Below are 15,191 nucleotides of genomic sequence, written 5' to 3'. Positions count from 1 at the left end.
GAAATGCTAGTACTTACTTAAAAAAAAAAAAAAAAAAAAAAGGAACAATATTTGAGGGTTTTGAGCACAGTTTTGTATAAAGCCATGTGTAAAAATTCTCTCTTCACAGATCAGAATGGTCTTGGCTCAGACCTTCGCCATCTCCCTACCGATGTAAGCGCCAAAAAATTGCACCTCCCGGATAGGCAAGTCCTCGCCGCCCTGCGAAGCCACCCCGGCCACCAGGCCCACCTCGACCTGCCGCTTGATCCTGCGTTCCCATTCATGGCAATGCCCCAGAACTCGACCGGAGAAAATGGCTTTTGTTTCGCTCAAACGCTCGACTTCTCTCACCCCTCTCCTCCTCCCGGCGAGGCCGGACGGACCTTCGATGCCCCGAGCGGGCGAGAGGCGTGCGGGACCCCGCTGAGCAACGGCACGGCATCCTCCGACTCGTGCGCCGAGCCCCTCTGCTCCGCCACCCCCGGAGAGGAGGACACCCAATTTGGCAAAGGGATCAAATACGTGTCGGCCGACGGGGAGGAACTGGCGTGCGGCTGGGGGGGGTTCACCCCCGGGTGCTTGCAGCTCTTTAACACGTCCAAGGGCGTCTTGTTCTTCCTCTGCGTGGCCTCCTTCTTGCAAGGCATGACGGTGAACGGCTTCATCAACACGGTCATCACCTCCATCGAGCGACGCTTCGACCTCCGCAGCTACCAGAGCGGGCTGATCGCCAGCTCCTACGACATCGCGGCGTGTGTCTGCTTGACCTTCGTCAGCTATTTTGGGGGGAATGGCCACAAACCGCGATGGCTGGGTTGGGGCGTGCTGGTCATGGGCTTGGGTTCCCTGCTCTTCGCCTTGCCCCACTTCACCACGGGACAGTACGAGACGCGTTCGGCGGCCGAGGTGGGCGTCTGTGGGGGGAACCAGAGCCTGCCCTGCGCCCAGGCTGCCTCCAGCCTCTCCGGCTACAGGTTCATCTTCATGCTGGGGCAGTTCCTGCACGGGATGGGAGCCACGCCGCTCTACACGCTCGGCGTCACCTATTTAGATGAAAACGTCAAGACTAACTACTCCCCCGTGTACATTGGTGAGTAGAACCGGAGGGGCAGCCCGGACCCACCAGTTGGGCGATGGGAGGGAGAACCGGTCCATCAACCTTGGCACCGAATGGGCCACACTGAGCAGTTTCACAAGAGGTGCTCCTCGTCTTTTGTTCCCGATAACGGGCGAGGTGGTAATCAGAGAGAAGTGGCAGCTGATGGGGCGGTTTTGATTATTTACAGGCAGGAACTGTAAGTGCCGCTGGGTATTTTTTGCTCCTTCAATGCACTCCCTGCAGATCAGGAGGTGGCTCCTGCTGCCGGCACGGGGCCAGCGGGGGAGATCTTCGAGCCCTGGTGCATGTGTCGCATTAGCATCTCTGGCAAACAACCATGGGGCCATACCCTGTCCGTGCAAGGGGACATGACCCCTTTAGTGCTGTAGGACAGCAGAGACCGTCGCTGGGCTGCTCACATACCACTGGTGCAAAGCAGAGCCGAGAGAAGCTCAGCTTGCTCTGCTCTCGACTGCTGATCACTCAATCGGGAATTGCCAAATACTTCCAGTCCCATTTGGTGAAATTGCTAAAAGGGACAACCTTTTAGCCATTTCAAAACATAGCAGTCTGCCCGTACTCTTGTATCAGAAGGCTGTGCAGGGAGAGAAGGAGATCACAAGGAGATCATCAGTAAGTTGGTGGTCTTTCCACAGCAGCGAACCAAAATAAGTGCCGCTGGTGCCGCATTTAGCATAGACATTGGGTATTGTCAGTGGGGAGACAACACCACTGCTCATCACACCGCTGGGAGTTGGGATGTGGCAGGGGGGTCAGCTACATCCCTGCTAAATATGGTTTTCCACTGAACCAATTTTGCCTGCCCCATGCTATAAAAATTCCCAGGTTGGATGCAAAAGTTGCCCTGGGACATAAGATGAAAGCGTATTAAAACTGGCTTTGTTTCTCAGTGGCTTAGGGAGAGGGGTGTGAGGTGGCAGCAGGCTGAGCATCCTGGATCCCAGAGGGAATTGGGCTGCTGTGGTGGGGCAGGGGATGCTGAGCACCCCAGCATCCCTGGCTGGAATGCTGCTATTTGTCTAACATGGCTTGTTTTCCCTTTCAGCTGTTTTCTACACTGCTGCAATCCTTGGGCCTGCAGCGGGTTATCTGGTAGGAGGAATGTTTCTAAATATTTATACTGAAATTGGCAGAGAGTAAGTCGCTAAAAAATAATCTTGTTCCTTTTCCTTTATGCTATGTGTTTCCTTTGGGGTAAAAAAAAAAAAAAATAATCTGGAGAAATGACCTGGTGGCTGGGTGGAAACGTGCCCGTGGTGTTCAGCGGTGTTTCTGCGGGGGGGCCGAAGCTGGAGGAGTGGCTTGCATTAGTGCTGTCGCTGGAAGAAAATTGCTGACAAACCTGTCAGCTTAAATCCTTCCTCACGCTGCACTGCCTGCGCTAATGAGGCTATGAGCAGCAGGTGAATTTTTTGAATGGGTTCCCTGATGAGGCAATGCTACCAGCAGTGCTGCTCGTCTTCCTGGTCACCCAGCCAGGATGCTTACTCCCTCCTTGCTTCCTAGTATTTGTAACTTATTCTTATCTCCTTACAGGCTCTTTGGCAGATGAATAGGTTAAAAAGGGGGAATGGGTTTCTAGGGGATGGAATGGATTATTTCCACCCGTTTTCTTGTAAAGGGTGGCTCCGGGGTGGAACAAGGATCGTAGCAACCCCCAAAGTGCAAATGAAATGGGGTGAAGCGAATATGCAAGCCAGAGAAGGAGAGAGTTAAATGGTAGTTTCCAGGGCTTGTTAAGCATTGTGCTCTCCGGTAAGGCAGGCAGCACTGTGGCGTGGCAAGAGGGATGGTGGACGTGGCATCCCCAGCAGATTGCCATGGGAGAGGCCAGAGCTCTGTTTCCTTCACTGATGTCCCCCCGTGTCCCCCCTAGAGGCACGCCGAGCCGTCCCGCTCTGTTTCAAACCGCCGCCTCTCTCCCTTGTGTCCTTTCGGCTTCGTTTCTTACAGGGTCGACATTACGCCGGAGAACACACTGTGGGTGGGGGCATGGTGGATCGGCTTCCTCGGGGCCGGAGCAGCCTCCCTCCTCATCTCCATCCCCATCCTGGGGTACCCCCAGCGCCTCCCAGGTACGTGGACCCCCCCACTCCAGCCCAAGGGAATTGGGGCTGCGACTGCACAGGACTTAACGCTCGCCTTGGGGCTTGCATCCTTGCATGTAGTTGGGGACACCGGGGCAGAGGAAGAACTTCCAGTGTTTAAATTGTAATTCCTACATGGATTTCGCCCCTGCAGCTTTCCAGCTGCCTGTTTCCCTTCTCCTCCCTTACAGGCGTTGGCGGAGGGAGGATGTCACGTTGCATTTTCCCCCCTGCAAATCCACCGCTTCGGTAGCATCTGCATCCCATGTCTCACATGCTCCTTGTTCCCGTTTGCCTCTTGTTTTCAGGATCCCAGCGGTATATCGTTATGAGGGTGTCAGAGGCTCATCAGCTAAAGGATGGCAGCCACAAAAAAGCATCGGATCCGGACTTCGGGAAAACAGTTAAAGATCTGCCTCGGTGAGAAAACCACCCCATACCTGAGGTTCAGGGAGCCCCAGAAGCAAGAACAACAGGCCCAAACTGAGCTTGCTTTCTCCGATGCTAGCTAAAAGGTTTTGCCCATCTCCAAACGTAGCAATGACGTGTTCTCGTGGAGGAAGTTGCAAAGCGCCGGGTCCTGTCAGCGGCTGGGGGGGTCTCGGCAAATGGGCTGAACTAGAAATTGTGCTGAGGATCACGTGGGAGAGCAGGGGACAAGCGGCTGGTCCTGTCCGTGGTTTTCAGAAGCTCACGTCCGCGTGTGAAGATCCACCTGCAGTCATATGCAACGCGCCGAGTTTCACCGAGAGTGGCTTGGTGCCAACCTTTAGGTGATGGGAGATGCACAGGCATTGCCATCTCATTCCCTCTGCCCAGCGACATTATTTCTTCCCGTCTGCTGGTGTCTGGTCTCACCTGGCCCAACTGGGTATCATCCGATGTCTCGTCCTCTCCATCCCCTCGGGGCTTTTCTTCCTTTCCTCTGTTTTTGCTTGTGTTAGATCCCCGTTTTTTCCTTTTAATGAGAAAAGAGAGGAGACAAACCCCCTGACTCTTACAGCTCCATTCCAAATCCAGGGAACAAGATATCCTGTACTGTAGCTTTCAGTTCCCTTTCTCTTTTATTCTTAGTTTCCTGGGGTTTTTTCCTTTTGCCTTTGCATCTTCCAGCCACCTTTTATGTGTTACTCCTTCTTATGTCTCCCGCAAAGCAGTGACAGAGCAGCGCGCTGAATCACAGGGCTGCTGCTTGGCTCTGTGGTGTGGGCAAGCACGCTTGCACCAAAGGAGGTTTGGTAGGAAATGTTTTAAAGGGATCCTGGGTGGGAACAAGTGAGTGGCCAAAATAAAATGTGGTCTTTTAACCTGGAAACACTTGCTATGGATCTTTGAGATCTTTCAGGATTTTTTTTTTTTTTTTTTGAGCTGTATTTAAATGGAGGGCAGGGGGAGAGGTGCTGCTTTATTTACAGCTTGGCTTTAGCTGGTGTGCAAGCTCCCGATGTTGCAGAGATATCTGGGTATCAGTTCCTTTCGGAGCTTGCAGTCAATAAGCGGGTTTTTCTTTTTTGTGTTTCTCCCAGGACCGTTCTTAGGGAGGAGTTTGCATCCATGTGTGACAGCTGCCCCATGCAAAGGCAAACGTTCAATGTTGCCAAATGCCGTGCCGCTGTTAGCAATTACTTCTGAACTTTAGTTGTGGTATTTGCCTTTGTGCTGGCAGAGGAGGATCGAAGCAGGTGCTCAGTATGGGAGTTTTCAGCAGCAGCCGATCTGTGTTGTGTCAATGCAACTACTCACATAGGTCTGAAGTTCTTGGAGACTTCATAGGAAGTTTACCAGGGGTTAAGGCAGTTTTATGAAGAATATTACATTGAACAGATTTCAATACTGTTATTAAATGGCATTCTTGACTGGGTGCCATTTTCCGAGGTCATGGCTTACTCTCTGCACGGAAATTAAATTCAAAACCTGCATTTAAATAATGATAAGGTTATGACTAAAACCAACACAAACAGGGTAGCAGAGAGGGATGAAATTCAGTGGTTGATGCTTTTCTTGCTTATCTGGAACAAAGCTCCCACTGTTTCTCGGTGAAGGCTGTCTGACAGCAGGTATGGAGGCAGTCCTCCTCCGGGAGCATCTTCTTTCACCCCTGCTTGCTGAAGAACAAATACCCAAAGGTGGGCAACTCATATCAAACAATTCAGATCAGTCCAGACCTTAGTGTGGTTTTCGTTTGAAAACAAAAACCCAACTGACTTTTGTGTTCCCTGCTTTTGATTAATAAAAGGGAAGTGCCTTAAAGGCTTGCTATTCTGGAAACTTGCATTAAAGAGGAGATCACATCTGTACGTGCAGCTCTTGGGGACACATGGACCAGGCTGGAGAGCGAGGCCAAAGGACACTGTTGCTTTTGTTTTAGTAAGGGATCGGGTGCTACACATTTTCTCACAGTATGGACAGTAAGAGTCTCACAAAGATAAGCAGAAATACTGATGAAATAAAATACTATTCCATGCCATCAGGTCCTTTCTAAGCGTTAATGAATTGCTGTATTCACAGTGCTGCCTAAGAGCAGGAGCTTACAGGAATGCAGCCCATGCAGCTTAATCCTCTGCCCTGAAGAGACTTCTGTTGTAATTCTTGGGTTGAAAAGGCCTGATAAAATAGCATTTTCCTTTCTCTGGTTCCATATGATTGCTCTCATGAAATAACCCCTGCTGTCAGCGTAGAGGGAGTCAAACAGAAGACACGCAGAGCTGTGCCAGGAGAGGAGGCTTTGTCCTAGCGAGCTATGGGATGGAGTTTGTGAGGATCACTCAGTGGTCTGTCAAGGCCTGATCTTCAACACGAGAAGCTACCGTCTATATTTCACTCATCCCTCTTGGATTAGTTGTCGGGGGGGTGCTTTGGTTTGTCTCGTGGCTTTACTGCAGCTTCCATGCATTGTAAAGGGAGGCTGGTTTACATTCCTGCGGGACGTACGTGCTACCCTCCGTCCCCTCGGTGGTCGTGACAGTCGGTGTCATTTTGTGCTGCAAAAGTGCCCATTGACACGCTCTAAGATTGCATAAATATATCTCTATCCTTAATGGCTCATTAGCTTGTGGCTGGACTCTGTTACAGTCTGGGGTGTCCTGGGCATGCAAGTGTTCCTCAGAGGAGCAGGTTCTGATTGTACAGGTGGTCCAGACTACTCAGCAGGACCATTACATAGGGAAAGAGTACTTATATGTGCCCATATCAGTAAAGACTTACAGGATCAGGCTTTTATAGATGGTGGGATTCTTCTCTTGGCAGTGCTGAGCATCCTGAAATCCCCTTGGCTGCAAGAACTGAGGACAGTCGAGGCTATTCAAGAGTTAGGTGGTTTCTGAGTGTGTTTAAAATCCTACTGATAGTAATGAAAAGGTCTGCGTTGAATTTGGTAAGGTTTTATATGCCGTAGCTCCTCACAACTACATCTTCTGTCTACAGACAGGTTAAGTTATGTGAGTAAATCCTTACTCTTAGCACTGAAAGGAGTTCCTCTGCATTTTCCTGTCTGCAAGTCTAGCCTGTAACCTTTGGCCAACAGACACAAAGTCACATCACTGCCAGGGGACAACTTCTCTCTTTTCTCTTGAATTGTAAAAAGGTGAAGGGATTGTACCATTTCTACATCAGCCACGAGGTCCACAAGAAGTGTTTTCTTGCTGAGAGATTAGGCTTTGTGCTTCCAAATAAAGCACAATTGAAAAGATCATTCCTGGAAAATAGTTTAGTAAATTAAACTAATCCCAACAACTAGACAATGGTTGGTATAAAGCCCCCTGTAATCAAGGTGTAGGAATGCATGGTATTTCTGTCTTTCAGCTTCTTTGTTCTTCTGGTATAATGAAATTCTCCACTTTATGTGGATAAAGTTGCATAATCTGATGCTGAGCCTCAGCACGTCTCTCACTCGGTTGTACTACAGTAGGTTTTCTCTGATTTCACATTTCCTCCAAAGCAGTAGGTGGTAAGTGACTGTGCCTTTCAATTCAGCGAGCATCCCGCAGTATCCCTGTCACTGCCATCACTGTGGGATGACGGAGTTGTGCCCATCTCGGAAAAGAGATGATCTGTGGTACTGGTCTGGGCTAGGCTTGGGGAAAGTCGTGCGGCAGAATTTCAAGTGTGTTGCAAAACGTTCCCTGCAAAGCAGTGTCAACCCTCTTAGTCCAATATCCGAGATAGCGAGAGATAATTGAGACCATCCCATGTGCCCGAGGGCGTTTCTGTGTCTCCAAGATGGAATCATTGCTGGATCATCTTTCCGCATATAAATGACACGTGGCAATTTTTCAGGCATATCTATGGCTCTCTACTAAATCCCAGTGGGTTGAAAAGAAAATGTATTTGCTCAACTTATACATTAGGCTTAAAGTAAAACTGTGCTTAGATTGTGGGAGAAAGATTGCTTTCTATTTCCCAGTGGGATATAAGGTGTCTCGGAGGTGCTTCCTCCATATAGAAAGGCTTGCTTGGTATTTCCCCCGAGCTGCAAAACGTCCATGGTTATCAGAGATTGTTATTCTCATGAGGACGTGGGTGCCCATGAGCAGCACGTGCGTACGGGAGGATGTAACACAACTTTGTTCCCTGCTTTTGGTTGTTTTGAGTCGGGAGTAACTGCCATCAGGGACTAATAAAACCTTGAAATGATTGACCATTGAAATGATCTCCATTTTGAACATGCACATGAGATAAATAGACCCAGCTGGTGCCCTCATGAGGCCCACAGAGAAGAGTCCCAGATTATTCCCTCCTGCTTTAGGTGTTTGGCTTGATGTTCCTCAGATTTCCTTGGTGGTTGGCTGTAGCCAGTGGGGCTATAAAAGATGGCCAGTGGTTAGTTCAGTTGCTTACCCAGCACATCTGTTAGGTGCCTGAAGATAGTCAGGACAATACCCAGTAGGAACAAGAGCCAGAGCAAGTTGGTGCATGAGAGACTTTATATATAAAAGCAGATTTTAAGGACAAACTGTCAATCCTCACCTGCAATGGAGACTTATCTCCCCCAGAGCACCAGTATCTACTCTGTGCAGGTGCATAGGGAGAAGCGAGGGTGTCCTCAGCATCCTTCCTTGGCTGGTAGGACTCGATAAGTGTGAGTGGAGAAACTCGCTGCTCTTTCAAATTCCAGTTAGTTCCCTTTTGTTTTTTTCTTTTGAAGAGATGCAGCATGGTGGGATGCTGCCTCATCTTACATGTGGTCCTTCTGACTTGAAGATAGGGGACAGACCTAAAATCAAAATGTGCCACAGTGATTCAATTCCAGTATATTTGTCCTTCCCAGGTCAGTACTGCTGCTTCTGAAGAACCCCACCTTCATCTTCCTCTGCTTAGCAGGAGCAACCGAAGCCACCCTTATTGCTGGGATGTCCACGTTTGGACCCAAGTTCTTGGAGTCTCAGTTTAGTTTAAGTGCCTCTGAAGCTGCTACCTTTTTTGGTAAGAAAACCAGGTTTTTGCAATGTTTTCCCATTTTGCTTACAAATATAAGAGCACTGTAGCTCATTTAGAATGGAGACAAACGCTCTTTGCAGTTCATTTACAGAGTAGTTATCGTCTTCAGCTATTAGATAGGATCGTTTCCCGTCAGCACATCTGTACCAAGTGCATTTTCAGAGCTCTATCTACTGACATCAGGAAGAAACGTGTCACTTCTGTAGCCATCTGTTACCCTCTAGAGGAAGGCAAAATAACTGTAGTCTGTTCCTTCTAGTGCATTACCAGAAAACATTAATTAAATGTTGCCTCTAACGAGGACTGTCTGAATTGGGGGACTTATTTTGTCAGCATCCTGAAACTGGGAAGATCCTCACTTAGCTGCTGTATCGTAGACTGAGGAAGTGATGTCCAACACGCATCAATGCTCATGATGTGCTCCTCAAAGGGTCTGTTTTAAGATCCCTGGCCAGGAAAAGCTGCCTTACCAAGCTCATGTCACATTACCTGAGCTGTTACGGAGGACCACCTACTGTAGCGAAGTCCACTGAACTTCCACCAAGAAGTCACACAGCAACCAAGGGGTTATTCTTATGCAGACACACTGCAGTTAATGTATTCAGACATGAAAACTCCTGCCTGACATTTCTAAACTTGCTTGTGGGGGGGGGTTCCTTTTTTTTTTTTTTTTCCAGGTTATCTGGTTGTGCCAGCTGGAGGGGGAGGCACGTTCCTGGGAGGATTCCTTGTGAATAAATTTAAACTCCGCTGTTCAGGAATCATCAAGTTGTGTTTACTTTGCACAGTGTCAAGTCTGCTGGCTATATTCATTTTTTTTATTCACTGCCCTAACATGCCAATGGCAGGAGTAACCCAGATGTACGATGGAAGGTAATAACAATTATCCCATCTGTCTTGTGCTGCGTGGCCCTGGTCAGAATGGAAGGATAACTCCAAATACATGGGGCTGGTGGTAGTTGTGTGTGAATGTGTTGGTGATGCAAGATGATGTCCTGTCAGTCTTGCAGGCAGATACTGAGGGTGAGACCCAGAATATAGATGTCCTAATTTTTGCATCTGGTTGGAGTTTATGGAAGAGGCTTCCTCTTTAGTGAGGGAGGGGAGATCACCAGTGCCAGAGTGTGAGATACTCTGCTCTTCAGTTGCCTTCACAGGGCATTACGTCTCTAGCCAGTGGGATAAACTGGTCTAAAAGGGGGAATCTCCTCTCCAAATGGAGGTGTCTCCCTGTGAGTGGGTCACTTAAACTCCCTTGGTAGCTGTGGGAAAGAAACAACTCCAGGGCATGATTGATTCCTGTTCATGGTTAAAATTGGGTGAGATGAAACCCTTCCCAAGCCTGGCTTTATGCTACTTGGGGATCCACCGCGTTTCCTACTGTCCCACCTTCTCCTTCTCTTGCTCTACCCATTTCCTCCTGGAAAATACTGTTCAGTGTCTCCCCACTGACTGCTCCCTTGTTTCCCTTAGTGCTTTGCCTGGTGGCCAGCTAAACCTGACAGCAGCCTGCAATGCTGAGTGTGGCTGTCTACAGGAGACCTATAGCCCTGTCTGTGGGAGTGATGGCATTATGTATTACTCTCCCTGCCACGCTGGGTGCAAAAAAGTGTCTGAAAACCTCAGGAACGGCAAGAAGGTATGTCTGAAAGCACTGTGTGTTAACAAGGTGGTGGCACATCTTTGGAGTGATTTGGCTGGCTCTGCAAAAGCGTTGACAGGTTTGAACTTTGCTGCAAATCAGCGTAAAAGCCCAATGCAGGATGGATGCTCTCGGGCACCATCTGGGATGAAGGCAGAAGGTACCCTGAGGCCGCCCTGCTTTGCTTCTCTCAATGTGTCCAATCATTTTTGCCTCACTCCGGGTCAAATTCACTGTAGTAAATCACCCAGGCAGGCAGGGAGCTCGGTAGGCACCTAATTCCTGCCCCAATCCTTATTTTGGGTCTTCAGTGAACATAATGCATCTCCTCATTCTTCCAGCGTGTTGGTCGTAGAGACCGACAAAGGCTTAAGAAGGATAATGATGACATTCAGCATTCAAGGGCTGCCTGGCAAAGTTAATGTCTTTTATTTAATAACCTGTTTTGAAACAGAGGTGTGTCAAGAACGCAGTTTGCTTTCTGCTTCACTCCGCTCTGGGAGCGAAACCGGCTGGTTTCTGCCCTCCCTGAATGTCTTTCTTTTTAGAGGTTTGTCTATCACCATGATCTCCTTGGCAAAGCGCCCACCAGCCTTTCTTTCCCAGGTCTATCACGAGTGTAGCTGCGTTGAGAAAACCTTCCTGCCCAGCCCCGGCATCGCAGAGGCAGGGAAATGCACCTCCTCTTGTGCGAAAAGGCCCCTGCTCCTCCTCTTCATGTTTGTGGTGATCCTCTTCACCTTCCTGAGCAGCATTCCTGCCCTGACTGCCACTCTGCGGTAAGCACGGGATCTCCTCATCCTCCGCCAGCGCTGCAAGAAGCCCCGATATCCACCTCTCTGCTTTATCCTGCTGGCTCAAGCCGTGGGGAGGTGCCGTGCAGCCTGGCAGCGTTTTTAAACAGTCCCCCTTTGTTCCCCAGGTGTGTCTCCGACAGGCAAAGGTCATTCGCACTCGGGATCCAGTGGATTGTGGTACGAACGCTAGGTACGGAACAGAGTGAATTTGGGCATCGGTGTGGTCCGTTGGCTTTGTGGAGCGTGTGCCAAGCTGTTGCCTAAGAATAAAACACGTTGGGTTGGAAAAGAAGGAAGGGGGTAGGACACACGCTGTTGAAAGGAGGATGTTTTCTTTTGTTTGCTGTCATTCAGAAAAACCTAATTCCCTTTGCGTAGGGTTTGTAAACTGAATGAAGGATTCTGTAACGTATCGCAGGTGGAGTTGAAGAGCAGCGTTTGGGCAACGTGTCCTTATTTTAAGAAAAAAGGAGCAGAGGCATTGAAGCTCCTGTGTTTGTCTCTTGACTCTTGTGCAATGTGTAGGTCAGGATGGTCAAAAGACATGCTGGACTCTTAGATCTTGAAATTCAGTATATTTTGGGTATCTTGTGGCTCTGGGCATGGATGTTGCAGGATGAGTTTGCTTAATCACTGTAGCAGCAGAGCCTGATGCTTTTCTGCAAGCACCTTGCGTCTTGCAAGGCTGGTGCATATGTGCTGCCCAAACTGAAGGTCCACTGTCTCTTCCCACAGGAGGCATCCCTGGCCCCATCGCCTTTGGGTCCATGATTGATAAATCCTGCCTGCTTTGGCAGGACCAGTGCGGCGAGCAAGGTTCTTGCTACGTTTACCAGAACTCAGCCATGAGCCGATACACCCTCGTCGCTGGACTGGTCTACAAGGTGATGCTGCCTGTTAACTTCACTCTCTGATAAAGCGAGCAGGTCTCTAGCAGACAGTGTTTTGCTCTGGGAGAGAATTACAAAATTGGGTTGTCCTGATCTGCTTCTCACCCCAGCCCAAATTAGACCTTCACACAAGAAATGTTCTCAGGGAAGGCAAAAGCTCCATTTGCTTCTTGCCAGGTAATGGAGCTCCAGGCACCATCATTCTCTTAAATTCCCATTACTTTCTAGGCTTACAGCTTCTGTTACGCTATTTGAAATATCTCCTTTTCTCCCAACAGTTACCAAAGTGATTTTTTTTTCTAGAAATGGAGTAAAATATACAACTGCGGTGTGTTAGTGAGAGTGAGGGATGGCATTGTAGACAGGCTGTAAATAACCATTCCCTGATCACTGCTAGAAAATAAGAGAGCTTAGCTCTATATTTCTTATTTATTAGCTGAAAACCATCATTTTAACTGCTCCCAAACAAACACTTGCCCTAGATAGCAGTGTTTAGCAGTTGCTGTGATAAAGAGGCTTTCAAAAACCTTCCAGCAAATGGCTCAGGTGGTGTCGGTCCGCACAGCGCTGTGCTCCAAGTATCTGGGGGCAGCTGATCAGCTTTCCAAATTCTCACTGTCCCATTGCTATGGGGCTGGCTAAATTCAGATTTTTGCCCTCTCCGACTCCGTGCCACTGGCCTGCTGCCCAGGCTGGCCTTCAGCATCATCTCTTCCCCAAAACTTAATCAGCAAATCTCAGCCCAAATGAGGGCTAGGTGCCTGGTTTTGCGGGGGGAGCAGAGAGTAACGGAATGTCTTCATGGCTGCAGGTGCTTGGGACAACCTTCTTTATAGTCGCCTGTCTACTCTACAAACCCCCACCACCAGAGTCGGCTCCAGGCAGCTCAGATGCATCTGAAAATGGCAACTGCGACCTCCAGGAACACAAACCTTCGCTGCCGGCTGAAGAGGATATATAGTGCTGTATGCGTGCAAGTGACTTTCTCAGTCTCAAAAATATGATGAGACGGTGTTATGCAGTCCCTAGAGGTTTTTAAATTAATAGTAGTATCACTTTTTTTAGTTCAAGATAAATAATTTAATTAACCACTGGTGTGCTTGCTATTTTCCTAACAGCAGAAGCACATTTAAAATTGTGCGCTGATGCCATATGCAGTTATTTAATTTTATTTAAGAAAGGGCTACCATAGCTTTATTCTCTGTCTGTGACAAGCAAGGACCGCATTCTCCACTCGTGGAAATAAGCACCAGTAACTCCAATGGAGCATGTGGGGTTTAAACCACCAGAGGATCTGGGCCCTAATATCTCAGTTGTAAAGCCAACTGTAGCAAAACTTCTGTTGAGACTTCCTAAGCCTGAAAAGAGAGCTGCTATCCTGCAGTCTGCATTGCAGAGAGGATGACTGGCCCGTAAACTACTGTATGCAAAGCAGATGGCCCCAACGGTGTCCTCCTCCTTCCTGTGACACACAGCATCGCTCCTTTTGTTCAGGAGCAGGTTATCTAATTATGCAAATTCATATTACTGTGCAATGGGAGATAAGTTTGAGAGGAGATTTGTCTAGCAAATTCATCAGTACACTACAGGCAGCCATCCCCAAGAGCTGCCGAGCACTGTACGTTCACTGCCTCATTTCATTGCAGAGTTTACACCGTGGTGACACTTCATTTTTTTTTTTTTCTTGCATTGTTTAAAGCTGATGCCTTTTGTAATGTATTTTGCAAAACTTGAACTTACTTCTTGCTGTTTGTTGGGTGCGGGAAGACGTGAGATACAGATCTATGCAATGCTTCTCTTTGGTTACTCTGTAAAGACATTGAGTTTGGCTAGATGAGAAAAGTCAGAATGAATTTAATTTGCCTCTTAAGCTTAAGGGATAGCTTGCCCTAACGACAGACTGCCTTGTGGAAAGGGGATGCTGACTTGTAACTAGCCTGCTTGCAAGTAGAGAGGGCAGCGTTCCCAAAATGACCTTTGAATGTGCACTTGCAATATTGACCAGGGGAGGAAAAAGTGGAATTTGGGCGGGCGTGTGTTTGGTTTCCCTCTTAACCCAGATCAGGCAAGGTTAGTACTTAGTCTGCCCGTATTTGCACAGTCACACGATCCAGGTACAGCTCCGGGGGAGGGCTGTGGCCGGCCCCTGGAGTCCTACACTGTATAAACCACGCTCACGGGCATGGGACCCGCATTACTGAGCTGCAACGCTGGCGCTTCTTTTGTGCCAGCTGCTACTAGGAATTACTTCGTAGATGTTTTTGTATATTTTGTGTATGCTTTCCTAAATGGGCACAGGCTGGGCCTTTGTTTCCTTTGTTAGCAGAGACTCTCAGAGCAGATGTGAAGCCGTTCCTGTTGCAGACAGGGATGGCAGCGCTGGGAGCGTTCTCGATCTTCAGGTCGACGGCGGTCAAGAAAGCAGCTTCTTCCATTCACAGATCCCCTTCCACCAAAGCCAGGTAGTGACCTTCCCGCTTCCAAAGCCCTGCTTTCCCAGCCTCTGTCAAGCACTGGGAGAGACTTGAGTATCTCCAGTAACTGCTGGAAAAACTAGAAGTGCTCAGGGTTGAGACGGAGCGTGGATTTCTGGCTGCTAAAACGTGGGCAGCTGGTGCAGCTTTGATAGGGCGCGGCATGCAGGGGAGCCCTGTTTCTGCAGGGAGGCAGGATTAGACCCACTGATGCAGGAGTTAACCCCAACACCACCCAAACACCAAAGGCTTCTTCACAACCTCCACCTGGGTTTGGAGCCCCCTGCAAACAGGAGCCTGTCTCCAGGCCTTGCCCAGCGATTGCCCTTCCCAGCTTACAGACACTTTGGGTACAAGCAGGGATCTTAGATGGAGAAAATGCATGAATGTATTTTGGGAACATATTTTATGTATGATGTATTTATGAAAGGTAGAAGTTTTTCTTAATATATATATGGATATTGCAATGCAATTCTAGTGTTTATAAAATGAGCTTTATCTGAGTGTGTTGTTTCCAGAGTGAAAGAAAAGCTCGTGGGATTCTGGGCATTTATTATGTTGCTGTGGGACTGGTAAGTCATGGATTAAATAAGCAGCAACAAGGTGTTCCTGTTCCATAAATAGGCTATGTAGGTGTACAGGTAACTTAAAATGTTTGACAGTATGTTTCCCAGTCTCATATGAAGTATTATATTGCTATAAAAGCATAGAAATATAATCAGTATTTCACAGGTACTTGTGTGCGTGTTTTTCATCAGTTGTC

At 48.4% G+C, this 15,191-nt stretch overlaps 1 protein-coding gene across 1 annotated transcript; it reads left to right on the top strand.

The window, feature by feature from the left end:
• Nucleotides 1-264: 264 nt before the first annotated feature.
• On the top strand, nucleotides 265-13,236 carry SLCO4A1 (solute carrier organic anion transporter family, member 4A1). The gene is made up of 11 exons (XM_010569546.1): nucleotides 265-1,072; nucleotides 2,148-2,238; nucleotides 3,056-3,177; nucleotides 3,498-3,609; nucleotides 8,456-8,610; nucleotides 9,303-9,498; nucleotides 10,099-10,264; nucleotides 10,874-11,046; nucleotides 11,190-11,254; nucleotides 11,800-11,948; nucleotides 12,766-13,236. Exons 1-11 carry the CDS (start codon nucleotides 265-267, stop codon nucleotides 12,913-12,915), a joined length of 2,187 nt encoding a protein of 728 aa, XP_010567848.1. The 3' UTR covers nucleotides 12,916-13,236.
• The last annotated feature ends 1,955 nt before the right edge of the window (nucleotides 13,237-15,191 follow it).

This window comes from Haliaeetus leucocephalus, unplaced genomic scaffold (genome assembly GCF_000737465.1).
Source record: "Haliaeetus leucocephalus isolate CR32 unplaced genomic scaffold, Haliaeetus_leucocephalus-4.0 Scaffold273, whole genome shotgun sequence".
NCBI classification, from domain to species: domain Eukaryota; kingdom Metazoa; phylum Chordata; class Aves; order Accipitriformes; family Accipitridae; genus Haliaeetus; species Haliaeetus leucocephalus.
This window is presented reverse-complemented; position numbering and strand designations above follow the sequence as displayed.

Bases quoted from the DNA above. Each gene is read 5' to 3' on its own strand.
- SLCO4A1 (XM_010569546.1), top strand. From the start codon at position 265: ATGGCAATGCCCCAGAACTCGACCGGAGAAAATGGCTTTTGTTTCGCT. The intron at 9,499-10,098 runs GTAATAACAATT...TGTTTCCCTTAG, and splicing joins ACCCAGATGTACGATGGAAG to TGCTTTGCCTGGTGGCCAGC. The intron at 11,047-11,189 runs GTAAGCACGGGA...TTTGTTCCCCAG, and splicing joins GCCCTGACTGCCACTCTGCG to GTGTGTCTCCGACAGGCAAA.